The sequence below is a fragment of the Eumetopias jubatus genome, unplaced genomic scaffold (assembly GCF_037043125.1).
Source record: "Eumetopias jubatus isolate StellerSeaLion01/CBP00866 unplaced genomic scaffold, mEumJub1_p1.0 scaffold_2, whole genome shotgun sequence".
Taxonomy (NCBI): domain Eukaryota; kingdom Metazoa; phylum Chordata; class Mammalia; order Carnivora; family Otariidae; genus Eumetopias; species Eumetopias jubatus.
In genome coordinates this window covers 3381914-3394946 of record NW_028274808.1, presented here as the reverse complement: position 1 = coordinate 3394946, position 13033 = coordinate 3381914, and the positions used below count along the sequence as shown (strand labels likewise).

Sequence of the window (13033 nt, the reverse complement as noted above, 5' to 3'; positions counted from 1 at the left end):
ACCCCATGTTTCAGACTGGGCAAACCATGTGACCCAATTTCTGCTGTATTCATAATGGCTCTGTTAATGGGAACATTGTGCTAATTAGGCCAAGGTCACAGGTTAGCCCTCTCTGGACGCATTAAAGCCATTCTATGCTACATCCTTAAATCCCAAGCAATCCCAATTTGCCTTCTTTTTTGGAATTGTAATCCTGGGGGAAAGGGCAGGACCATAGATACATCAGTCTATGAAAAAACCTGCCACATAACCTGTGCTGGTATCAGTGAAGATAGCATTTTTATAAGTCAAGAAGTGAAAATAGTCCCCTTTGATTAAACAAACTAAAAATGAACACCAACGTGGGTTCAGAAGTGGTTTGCTCACTGACTTCATTTGGTATGTGGTCTTCTCTATGTTTTGTATGTTCACACACTCTGTGGGTCATAGGAATATAATCCCAGGTGTACTGTGTTGGCTCTTTCAGGGGATTTTGTGAAGTACCAGTGCCATCCAGGCTACACGCTGTCTGGGACAGACACACTGACCTGCAAGCTCAGTGCCCAGTTGCAGTTTGAAGGTTCTCTCCCAACGTGTGAAGGTATGCACAGCTTGGTCCTACACACACGCTTGTTCATCATGGAAAATTGTATGACTCGTGTTGGTCTATGTGTTTTTTGTATAGCTCTGAATTGAATCGGTGCAATTAAGATTACCTGCTAACAGAAATACCTAATAATCTTTCTCCTTTAGTTATCTCTACAATACAAATCAAAGGAATATCAAATAAGAGGTCTTTCTTTTTCCCAAAAGTTTACCAGGAAATTTTCAAACATATGTCTAAGTTGAAATAATTTAAGAAATAACCATCTGAATATCTACCACCTAGGTCCCACCATTAATTACTATATATATGTTCTTAGTCATGTGTCTGTTGTCTTTCCATCCATCCATTAATCTGTTACTTTTGATGCATTTCAAGGCAAATTACAGGCATCACTACACTTCCCTCTAAATACATTAGTATGCATAAAATTATCTAGTGTTTACTATTTTTTCTGTAAAATTTATAATCATTGAAATGCACATAGGTTGCATACAATGGATGCACATATTTCATATATTCACATGTCTTTAAAATACATAGAGCATATGCAATAACAGAAAATATACAATAGCACAAGATTTGAGATTGAATCTATTGATTCAACTGATTGGAGTAAAATTAGATCACTTTAAAAATATTTGAAAGTCTCCAATCTCAAGTAGTATTGGGAGGAAAAAAAAACTGGAAAAAATATAAATAAGCTAAAATGGCTCAGTATAAGACAGAAGTGTCATGGTATTTGGTCAATCAAAGTTTTCCAAATTAGAATAGTTTTGATTTTGTGACTTCAAAATCACAATAAACATGCAATTCATTTAAAGAATGGGACCACCCCCCTTTCAAGGAATTTGAATATTATCATTCATCAGGGATCATGAAGCACATAAAAGTTCCCAAAATTTAGGAAGAGAAGACCCAGTGACTCAGTCTAGACTCCCAAGTGACTGCAGGTAAATCATTAATCCCTTGGGCATCCAGTGTAAGGAGGGTGGTTGATCTGCCTTATTTAGAGGACTTTTGTAAAGATGCAGAGAATATTAAATGAATTATTCTAAGTGTTTTATAATGTTAATTATCTGCCCTATTAAGAGGCAGTTTCCTTTGTATTGCACTAGTATTGACTTTAAAAGTGTTCCCACCCTTGAATGGATTAGTTTAGAATGTGTGCTCACTTCCTGCATTCTCATTATGAATGAGGCAGAATCCTAGTCATCCAGGGAGAAGGAGACAATTTCCAACATCTGAAGAAAATCTGGAATGCAGGAGTCTTAAATAACCATGATAACTCAGACTAATTCTAAGAAACATTGCATTCAAATTGTAGCTCTGGGAGTGCAGATGGGTGTGGGCAAAGACCACCCTCTCAGGAGTATACCCTCTTTGGTCTGCTGGCTGCACTAACTGCTCAGAGGACCCACACATTTCGGAAGTCACTGACACTCTGCTTCACACCTGCCTCACTCAAAGCTGGGGCACCGCACGGGGTGCTAAGTCAGGAGACTGAGTCATTCCTTTTTGGAAAAATCAGTGTGTCTGTACCATGTTACATCAGCAACAACCATCTACAGTGGATTTTTTCCCTCAAGGTGCAAGGGGATATAAAATGTTCATCTTTTTCCATTTGACATAAAAATTACCCGAGGTAAAACCACATTTTTAGGGCACATCTTAATTCCAACAAACAGAGACTTACATTTCTCAGCATAGATGATTTCAGGCAAGGGTGGTCTTAGCTGAATAGTGAAGAAAGGCATACATATTTATTAAATATGCTACTTCGAAAAGAGGGAAAATTACTTTATTATATTGGCTATCCCCAAGATTAACCTTGTTTTTATTTAAATGAAATTAATTCATGATAGTCTGGGAACAGAATAAATCAGCACAACATGAGCATCATTCTCTAAATTACTTGGCTCTCACACAGGGTTGCAGGGAGGATTCTGCTAACAAGACACATTCTCTCTACTCAGACCAAGGTTCCCATGTCCTCCTGAACTCCCAGCAGTTACTACAGAGGACAACATAGTTCTCTCCTGTTTCCATTCAGGAATGAATAATGTTTAAGTCAAACTGAGAGTCATCTTAGCTGCCATTCCCTAAATACATTCTTTAAGAAAAGGAACTAGGGGCTCAGATGTCTTTTATCAAATAATCATTTAATGATAATCTTTTTCCAGTACTTTCTATTATTTGGTTGGGCTCAAGGGGAGGGAGTGGGCAATCCCCTGATAAATTACTGGTGGAAACTTATGTGAGTTATGAGTCCTCCTAAGTTCTGCTTTGAAAACTGTCACATTTTTAGGGTGATTGACTGTTCCTTGGGAAAAATGAGAGCAAATTGTTCCTTAAAAGTTAGCATCCTATGCAGATATACCTCATTGGATGCTCATCTTAATTTAGAAAACACTGAGTGAGGGTTTGGAATGTCTTCCAACACCACCAAGCAATTCTCCCGTTCTCTCCGAACCCAGGCTGAGTGCCCTGCCATGGAAATCAATTTTGACACTCTCTACCTGGAGACAGTGTCCGACCCCACAGGTTAAGGGCGCAGTCCTCAAAGACTGCTCCCATTTCGGAGGCCAGTAACAAAGCCAGTTGTCACTTGTGCTTCTGACTGACCTGCTATAGATCAGAAGTACTCATGATCCCCTCTTTGGATTTTATCCTATGCTAGAAGAGCTCACGTAACCTAGGGAAGCATTTACTTACATTTAGCATTGCAAATATAGTATTGTAAAGAATTCTAATCTGTACCCTTTATTATATAAGGGGTTCAGATGAACAATCAGATGAGGAGGTATAGGTACAGGGTCTGGAAGGGGTCTCAGCACAGGAGCTTCTGGGCCCTGGAATTGGAGTGTAAGAATTTTTATACAGCCAATCAATCAATTTCTTAAAAATAAGAAACATACATTTTCAGTGAACACCAAAGACAACCAGTGCCCTTCAGATAATGAGCACTTCTTGGAAAGCTCAAGCGTAACCGTAACACGCACCTCAAGGGCGCCAGGGGACAGTTTTCCCATCTGTTTTTAGAGTTCTCTTTTCACAAGTCTCTGGGACCTATAGGTGCTTTTAAGAATTAGTTTTAATTATTTATAAATCCCAGTGTTTGACTGCATTACTTTTGCTGAAGCCCGGCAAGATGCATTAAATAATATGCTTTGGTTTTAAGCCTCACATTTCATTTTTCTTCAAAAATAAGCTAAAGGAATAGCTTTGTGGAGACGTGTGGTGACTCAAATCTCAGGTGAATGTCTCAGAGAGGCATGTTCCTTCAGAGGTGTCTTTGATGGGAACTTCAAACAGATGCTTCCCATAGTGGGGGTTATCCAGTGTCCCCTGCAGAGATGCAGGCTGTATTTAAAGTGTGAGTGCTGATAGAGAAACGAACAGCCTGGCTCTGGGAGAGCCTGCTGTCTCCGAAACCTTCCCACTGAGGGTGGGTGTTGCTCCTAGCAACAATCTATGGAAAGGGACCAGAAGGAATAGGCACATAAGAACGAGCAAGAGACACAAATGAATCAAAAACACGTTATCTCCCAGGGAGACATACTCAAGTGCATTTTAAAACAATATGTATATCTGGAAAAAACATATTACGTGTTTGTTGTAAGAAAAAGGAAACAAATAATTTCACTTATATTTTCATTGCATCTTCTCTAAGCAACAGAAGCAGCATTTTGAGGAAAATGGAGGGAATAAAAATAGCCATGCTTGAGATTTTGCTTCTGACTCATCACCACTCACACCTTTCCAACCCTGGCATGCGCTCCAGCACTGCAGGTGGATTTCAGCAACTTAGCGGACAGTTTCCTGTTTCTAGATGATCTGAACTTCCAGTGTTGCCTAATAATGATAGTGGCGGTGATGAAATCAGTAGGCAGAGATTTGGGCTAAACATTTCTCAAGTGTAATAGCACAGAATGAAATGTGCTGGGGCAGCAGCATCTTGAGTCAGGAGGAGGCAGGCAGGTGGTCAGTGCATCGCAGGTGTTGAAACACCTGCCCATGTAGTGCTTCCGACTGAAGGAAAGTGTTTGTGTATATTTATCTAATCATGACCCTGACAAGTAGCTTTATTGCCCTCTGGTTACATCAGAGCAGAGAAATGCTCTGGCTCTCACTGCAAAGTCAAGGCAGGTCTGTGGACATTCTAAAACTCCAGGCCCTGCACATATGCATCCAGATAGAAAGGCTAATTTTCTTTGATTGTGTTCTCTTAAAAAATGCCAATATGTTCATTTTTGAAAGGGCATAGTATATTTCATGGACTGATCTTACCACCATCACAGAAGAAATTACTTTCTAAAGCAAATTGCTTTAGTCTGAGTGTTTTGGTTTGAATTATTTTTTATATAACTTACCATTAATTAACATTGTAAATATTTTAAAAAATATACCTAAAATACTTCTTTATTAAAAGGGTTCTATGAAATGTTTCCTCATTGGTAATCTAATGCCTAAACATTTTCTAAATTTTAAGGTACATCTGAATAAGAGCACTAAGGTAAATGAAAGAATAAAAGGAAAAATTGCCTTTTAATAGACAGTTACTTGAATCAAAACTTTTGTATATTATGTAAACTTTGCCTATCTGTTTGGGAAATTATTTCAAAATGTATGTATTAATAATATAAATTTAATTAATTAAAAGGAGGTAATTCAACAAATAAGACACACTTCCTCTAATGAAAGTCCTTTACCATGAAGGAAAAGCTGATCATTTAACTTTAAAATTTAAAAATAGTTTTGCTATATCTCTGTTAAATTTTGAATCATTATCAATAGATATTTTTTTCTTAATGGTTGTATAAATAAATTATTTCTGAAAGATAATTAAATTATCAATGAAATAAATTACTAATTAGGAGACTGTTGGTTTTCTTTTGCATGTTCAGACCTATGCAGATCAGTCTTATTTTGATTACCTTAGAAGTAGTTGAATAAAGAAAAAAGGAAAGCAGGAGGGAAAAAATATGTCAGTGTGTCCACACTATCTTAATGATTCATTTTTAATGATAAATTGATAAATGATTCATTATGATAAATTCATCCTTTAGAAATCACTACTCTTACTTGACATTATAACAACCCAGAGGTCCAATATGGCTTTCAGCCCGGGTCTCTCTGGCTCATCTCTTATCACAGTCCCAAGTAATCAAATGAAATACTTAAAATTTACTGTCCTAAATATAATTAAAACTATAATCAAAGTCAGAAATAAATGCATTGTTTCTATTACTGTATATAATTGAACAATGTTGTTGTAATATTACATTGAAAAGGTGAGGTCTTGCTTTATAGTTGAGTTGGGAAAACATGGGATCCTAGGATCAAATCTGCAATGCACCTGCCCTAAAATAAGGTGTGAGGGCAATTCAGTCCTAGAAAGTTACTGCAGAGTGAAGGATACATGATGGTTTTAACCAGTCTATATCTGTACTTCCCACTTCACTCACAACGGGTAGATCAGCAGGGGCAAGTGCATTGCTTCACCACCTTTTCCAGATGAAGACTTTCAGGTTCCAGGTTCCTTTTCAATTTGGCAGCTTTGTCAGGTTTGGCTACCCTAGAGTTGTGTCAGTGACATAATCTCTTTGACCCTATGTTTCCTTAGCAGTAAATGAAATTAATCAATCTATCTGTCTATCTAGTCACCCTAAATACCGACACATATATATGTATGAAATTCTCATTTAAATTATAGGGTGGTAGTAAAATGTGACTCATTATTATTTAGGGCTGTTCTGCTGGGTTTGTACCCTGTATTAAATTTGGCCATAGTTCAGTAGGATTGTTCCCCCTTTACTGCCATTGGCTTATAAATACAGGGATAGAAACTCTCCTACTGACGTCAGGTTCATTTTGTTAAGGAAGACTTTTACCGGTATTTTTCTCATTAGCACAATGCCCCGCAAATGAAGTCCGGACAGAATCTTCTGGCGTTATCCTCAGTCCAGGTTACCCAGGCAACTATTTTAACTCCCAGACATGCTCGTGGAGTATTAAAGTGGAACCAAACTATAACATCACCATCTTTGTGGATACATTTCAAAGTGAAAGGCAATTTGATGCACTGGAAGTGTTTGATGGTAAGTTTCTTTACTCCTTTTTTTTTTTTTTTTTTTACCTACCAGTGACCTCTACATAGTGTAATAAAAACACCATCATGATGTTTTTGTTACACAAGGACTTTCATATATTCTTGAGATAAATTATATCTCCCCCAAACAGAAAATGAATTATTCTTGCACTTGTGTAGTCTCAAGAGTCTGTGCAACATGAACATACTTTTGTTAATGTTTCAACTTTTAAGTGATTAATATGCTAGAGATGCATTCTGAAAATGTCCTGAATTAACTTGAACCATTATTTAATTCTTTCATGTGGGAATTTAGAATAGATGACCTCATACAGCTCTTCCTTTCTCTCTTTCTAAGTATTCTATTGATTCAGAAGGTATTTTAGGAAATTTAAGGGAGCTAAAGGTACTTTAATCAATATAAACAATTATTTTACTAGAACTACAGAAAAATAATGGCTCACAGAGATTTCTAGATGATAAATTCTACGGAAAGAAGTCTTTAATGTGCAATCTTTTAAAAAATAGTACAATGCACTTATCGAATGTTAGTACTGTTTTCAACTCTAGTCTTATATATTTTTACATATTTCTAACAAACTTATTACTAGAACAATGCCATGCTTAAAAGTAGTATGTAGTTGAATTGTCAATTTGAAATGGAGATGATGTTAATATTTTTCTTTGTATAGAAGCATAATCATAGCCCAGAAAATTAGACCAAGATACAATTATGGCTGTACATAATAATAAGGCTTTTGCATGTTTTGATGGACCTGTCATTGAGTTCAGTAAAATAACAATCAACTCAGTAGAAAAAAAATTACTGTAATTGATTCTGTGTGTGTCTCTGTGCCTTCTACTTCCTTGATGAATCATAATAGTCAAGTTGTTCATATGGATAGACTCCACATGAATCAATTTATGTATTTCCTAAGATGATGAGCTACTAAATTGGAAATTAAACTCATACTTATATACATAGAAACAGAGGGCTGAGGAGCAATATTTTCATATTCAGAGTTTTTTATTTTTAAGTGTATGTTAAAGCAGGCATGGACTGCTAAAGACTTTTTCCATAGTCTTCAGGATGGAAAGAAGTAATTTATTAGCCAAGTACAAAAGTGGTATTCTTATGTCAATGAGGAACCAGTTAAACTCGATTCTGAGGTCAATTAGATGACATACAAAACTAAAGTAGGTGAGCAGCCCACTTCTGGGGCTCTGTGTGTGTGTGTGTGTGTGTGTGCGTGTACATACATATTCCTATACACACTGTATGTAATTAAATATATTTACATAATTGCTGTAAATGTGTTCATGTCCCCTTGGTTCACCTTAGTCAGATTGGAATTTAGCTGACAGTGCTTCTCCCGCTTCCAATTACAGAGCAGAGTCATTACTAGTATTTATTCCTAAGTGCTTATAGTTTGATCTCCCAAAAATAATGGGTGGATCATACCCATTATCTATTACAAAGTAGGTAATAGAGATAATATCAAAGCACTTGCTGTTAAAATTACCAGAGATCCATGGTTAGCTTTGTTCTAATCTCAAAGATTTGTCTATAAAATGAAAGGGCACAGTTTTACATGAATATTTTATTAAATCTTAGCATTTTTGTTGCATGAAGTGTCATGTTTATCGCACCTCTCTCTCTGTCTTCTGTAAAATAGTGGTTCTTTTGTAGCTCATGAGTTGCCAAAAAACATGTTGAAAATATTGATTTTAAGCTTTATTATCCCAGGAGTATATTCCTGTCCACAGCTCTAGTAATGAATATTCCTCAATTAAAAAAAATAAGTAAAAAAAAAATTGAATCATTATAGAACTCAACTGAGAAAGGTGTCAACATAAAGATTGTGGTGTTCACTTGTAAAATACTTCATGGTTTCCATGTTGGTGTAGAAATGACTACTCTCTGTTATGGCTAAGTCTTCTACACGTGCTGTGTTGGATGTGTATTTTTAAAGAAAAATCCTTGAGGAAGCTTATTGCATGTTAGGCAAAAAGAATAGTTGGAAAGTGATGAAGAATTAGTTGCTGGATTAAGAATACCTGAAGCTTTACTCTTGAGTTCTGTCATGAAAAGTGACATTTTAAAACTTCATAAGTGCAGGTTAATTTCCCTATGCTATTTTATTTTAGAATATATGTCATCTCTTTAGACAACAACAACAACAAGAAAACCTGCACCCAAAACACATAGTCTTCTTTAATTATAAAAGATGGTCATCCTTTTATGGGACATCTTCCAGGAACCTGAGAAGTAGCATTTCATCTGATCCTACTTTGCTCCAGTGAAACAGAACATTGCCTGGATCATCTCTAATGTACTAGTTTTTTGTATTTGATGACCAGGGCTGCCATCCCAAAGTACCAAGGTGGGGGGCTTCAACAATGGAAATGAATTTCCTCCCAGGCCCGGGGGTGGGAAGTCCGGGTTGCAGGTGTGGGCAGGGCTGGTTTCTTTGAAGTCTCATCTCTCACATCCTCAGGTGGCTGCCCCTCAGTGTGTGTCTGTGTCCTGATCTCTTCTTTGTGCAAGGACTCCAGTCCTACCGGATTAGGGTTTATCCCGGGGTCCTTACTTAACTTTAATTATCTCCTTAAAGACCTTATTTCCAAATACAGCCACACTCTGAGGTACTGACAGGTATAACTTCACCATATACATTTGTAGTAACACAATTCCATGTTTTTATGGTTTGTTTTTGTTTTTAAATAATTTTAACTCTGCTCTGATTGGGGTTACACAATAAGTGAAGTTGTGGTTTCTCGGTCACTTTGCATGAGTACAAATCCTACATACAACTCTCAAAGCGAGTCCCATAAGCCGATAAGATGTGCACTGCATCTAGCTGTGAGGACCACATTCTCCCACCCCATAATATGCTTCCCTGGAGGGAACTGCATGATGTGGAAAAGACTATGAGGTGGCACTGAGTTCACCAGCAGAGTGGTGTTGTGGATGACAGCCAGGAAAGGTGACTGCAGCTTCTGTGTTCAAGAAAGCAGCTCTCTTCAGTAAGGGACATCAAGTCATGGCAACAAGTCATGTCAGTTGATGGCATGCTGCACCGGCTTCTATCAACTATCAACTGTGTCTTGAGTTTTTAAAATTTTTCAAATGTACCAAAAGTTGAAAAAATTTTAAAATACAGATGTGGACTCATTACTTGATGTGATGAATTTTAGGATTTGGTCCAATTTACCTTAGGCTCTTACCTTACCTTTTAAAGAGGCAAGGAGTACCGAGACATCTGGGGGCCCCACCCATGTCCAGTACCACGTAACCTCTCCTAGAAGGAAATGGTACTGAAGGGGACAGGGTTTGGTGGGTCCCACTTGTTTTATGGTTCCTTTTCTATCTCTGTCTGTCCATCTGTCTCTCTCTATTATGTAACTCTGTCTCTATCATGTCCTATGTACCCATGCACACACACACATAATTTATATATGGCATAATTTTGAACTTTTACACGATTGCTATCATATTTATCTGCAGTTAGATTTCTTCAGTGGTCAACATGCTGTTTTAAGAGTCATCTATGCCAATAAGTGTTTATCTAGTTCATTAATTAAAATGTGTATAGAATTCCTTTTCATGGCACTTTCCATTCTTTTCTAAAATGCCAAAATACTAGTTAGGATCTAGGTTTTGCCATACCAAAGCAAAGCTGGAGCAAACATTTGGCTATATAAATAACACTGGTGCACATGTGCTGAAGTTTATAGAAATATAATGAAACCCTCGGTTGTACTGGATTTATTGAATTGCTCTCCAAAGTGATTATACTAATTTATCCTTCTACCAGTATCACATGAAAGTCTGTATTTCCCATATACTTACAATATTGTCCATACTAATGATGATAAAATTAATTTAATTGATTTCATATTATCTATGTATTATATGTTAATGTGACATTATTTTGATTGACTATTGTTTTTTGTTTGCTTTTTAATCAGGGAATATATTTGTTACTTTATTCATTTGGAACTGTCTACTTTGGAAATAAATATCTATTGTGCATTTAGACTCCTAAATGTGATAAAAAACTAAAAGTAGTCTGCATAATGTAGGTGCTAGCTCATATCTGAACTTTTGTTTTGTTTTGTTTTTCTGTTTTATTTAGGTTCTTCTGGTCAGAGTCCTCTGTTAGTGGTCTTAAGTGGGAACCACACTGAACAATCAAATTTTACAAGCAAGAGCAATCAGTTATATCTCCGCTGGTCCACTGATCATGCAACCAGTAAAAAAGGATTCAAGATTCGATATACAGGTTAGTAAGTGAAGTTTAGATTTAACATAAAAACATTTTTAATACAAGTGATCTGCAATAAATAAAAAAAAAATTGAGATAGAGTTTTGTAATGTAAACCTAATTGCCGAGGATGAGTAATTAATTCCCATAGAAATAATATGATGGGAAATTACTCTGAGTGAGAGATCTCTAACCGATAGCAGAGAAAAGAAACCATTTGTTGATTAATATTTTAATAATTATTGCTAAAATCATAAAACTTGGAATTGACTTAGGGAAAACAAAGGCATTCCCTCTAAAAGATAAAGTAATATAATATAAACTAATTATAAAATAGGTTTAAATGCTAAGAAAACAAACAGGAAGAGATATTCATTTTGCTATTAATTTTACAAGTGTTAATCTCTTACTATTAATAGTGTCTTTTTATTGATTATCTGTATGTCTCTTCATATTTGCAGACTACATATATATATGTATATATATACATACACATGTATAAATGCATACAAAATTAATATGTTACATATATATATATTTCCTCATCAACATTTAAATCATTTTGTCCTTTTCCTGTGTATTTTAATTATTCTTTGCCAGTGTTATTTATATTAATTAAATCAGCCAATATATTTATGTACTTTAGATCATGTGTACATTTGTCCAAATGACCTGACCCACACCTAATGTTTATACTGTTCTACAGAAACAGTAGGCAATTTAAATTCCTCACGTACTTTAATTACTAAGGAAAAAAAATCTACACTTTTCTCAGTATCTTACTCAATGATACCCCATGGTGATGACTGAGATAGGTTTCCCTAAAGAAGATGCCCACCGGCTACATTTAATTGAGCAGTGGCTTACCAGAGGATTGCGAATTCCTCTATTGGTATTTTACTTGGTCAGTGTTGAGGAACATCCTGAAAAGGGAACAGCAAAAAGGCAGAGCAGCCTTAAGAATAAGATTTCAGCTCTCTCTGGTTGGTAGACATCATGAAATATTTAAAAGAATCAAGGTTTTGAAAAGGCTCTAGATGTGTAGACAGTGGGCATGAAATTCAGTCATTCTTTCTTGATAAAGTTTAATAAAATACACCCAGACCTTCATGTCTCTCCCCTTCTCTCAAAGTAGTTATTCAAAATGCTTATTGACAAAGAGCTCACAGTTGAAATTGTTTCCATTAGACGGAGTTAGGAGAGTATTAGGGCAATGATTGGATTTGTGTTCATCACGTTCCTTGTTTGGAAAACTAAATACCGAGACCTTTAGAATTGTTTGAATTTATTTCCAATGTGCAAAAATGGACATTGTAAGGAAATCATGGTGAACCTAATTGATCTCCTTCTATCTGTGGCAAATTACTTAGTAGCCTGGTGATATGATTGTACCTTGAATTCTGTCATTCACAAAGGACATTTTAATTCATTATAAAACAAGAAGATTTTCTTTGTTAAACTGTGTTGGGAGAGTAGGAAATTGGAGAATTTCAAAGAAGGCTATAAATTTTTGTTTTGTCAGTGATTACCTCTACCTTTTAACAGATTTTCATTTAAAATTCAGTGATTCGATGATCTCTGCTAGTAGTTCATCACCAGTGGTTTTTAGCTCAGTGATTAGATGAACATGTCTCTATTGTTGTTGTTGTTGTTTTTTTTTTTTTAGATGAACATGTCTCTGATATATAGCAGTGTGGGTGAGGGAGCTCTAGCCTATCATATGACCACACAGCGTATCTTGCTCCTCTGTCCCCATATATGAAATCCTGGTCATCCAGACATAGGATTGATATAATTGATCAACATAATTTGAAACTGAAAGCAAAAAAGACAAAGCAAGTGCTGTCCAACAGTGGCTCTAGTCAATACAATAAACTGTGCTAAGTGTATGCAGAGTTAATAATGGTCCTTTGATACTAAATGAAGCATGTGAGCTTCTGTATTGGGACTGTTAAAGATATAGGTTGGTCAGACATATATCCAGAAAGTCTAGAATCTCTAACTTACCCAGTCTTCTCCCACAGTGGATGTCTCCCTGCTTTTTAGGGCACTACCTGCAGAGTTTGAGGACTGAGCATTGGTCTTCTTATT

The 13033-nt window shown here is 36.1% G+C and overlaps 1 protein-coding gene across 1 annotated transcript in view; it reads left to right on the top strand.

Moving 5' to 3' along the window:
• The window catches only part of CSMD1 (CUB and Sushi multiple domains 1), a 1681733-nt gene that overhangs the window by 1533298 nt on the left and 135402 nt on the right, over nt 1–13033 (top strand). Inside the window, exons 49-51 of the mRNA XM_088021297.1 lie at nt 467–580; nt 6496–6684; nt 10814–10960. Of these exons, the coding sequence (XP_087877423.1) occupies nt 467–580; nt 6496–6684; nt 10814–10960 (450 nt within the window). The remainder of the gene's footprint in view (nt 1–466; nt 581–6495; nt 6685–10813; nt 10961–13033) is intronic.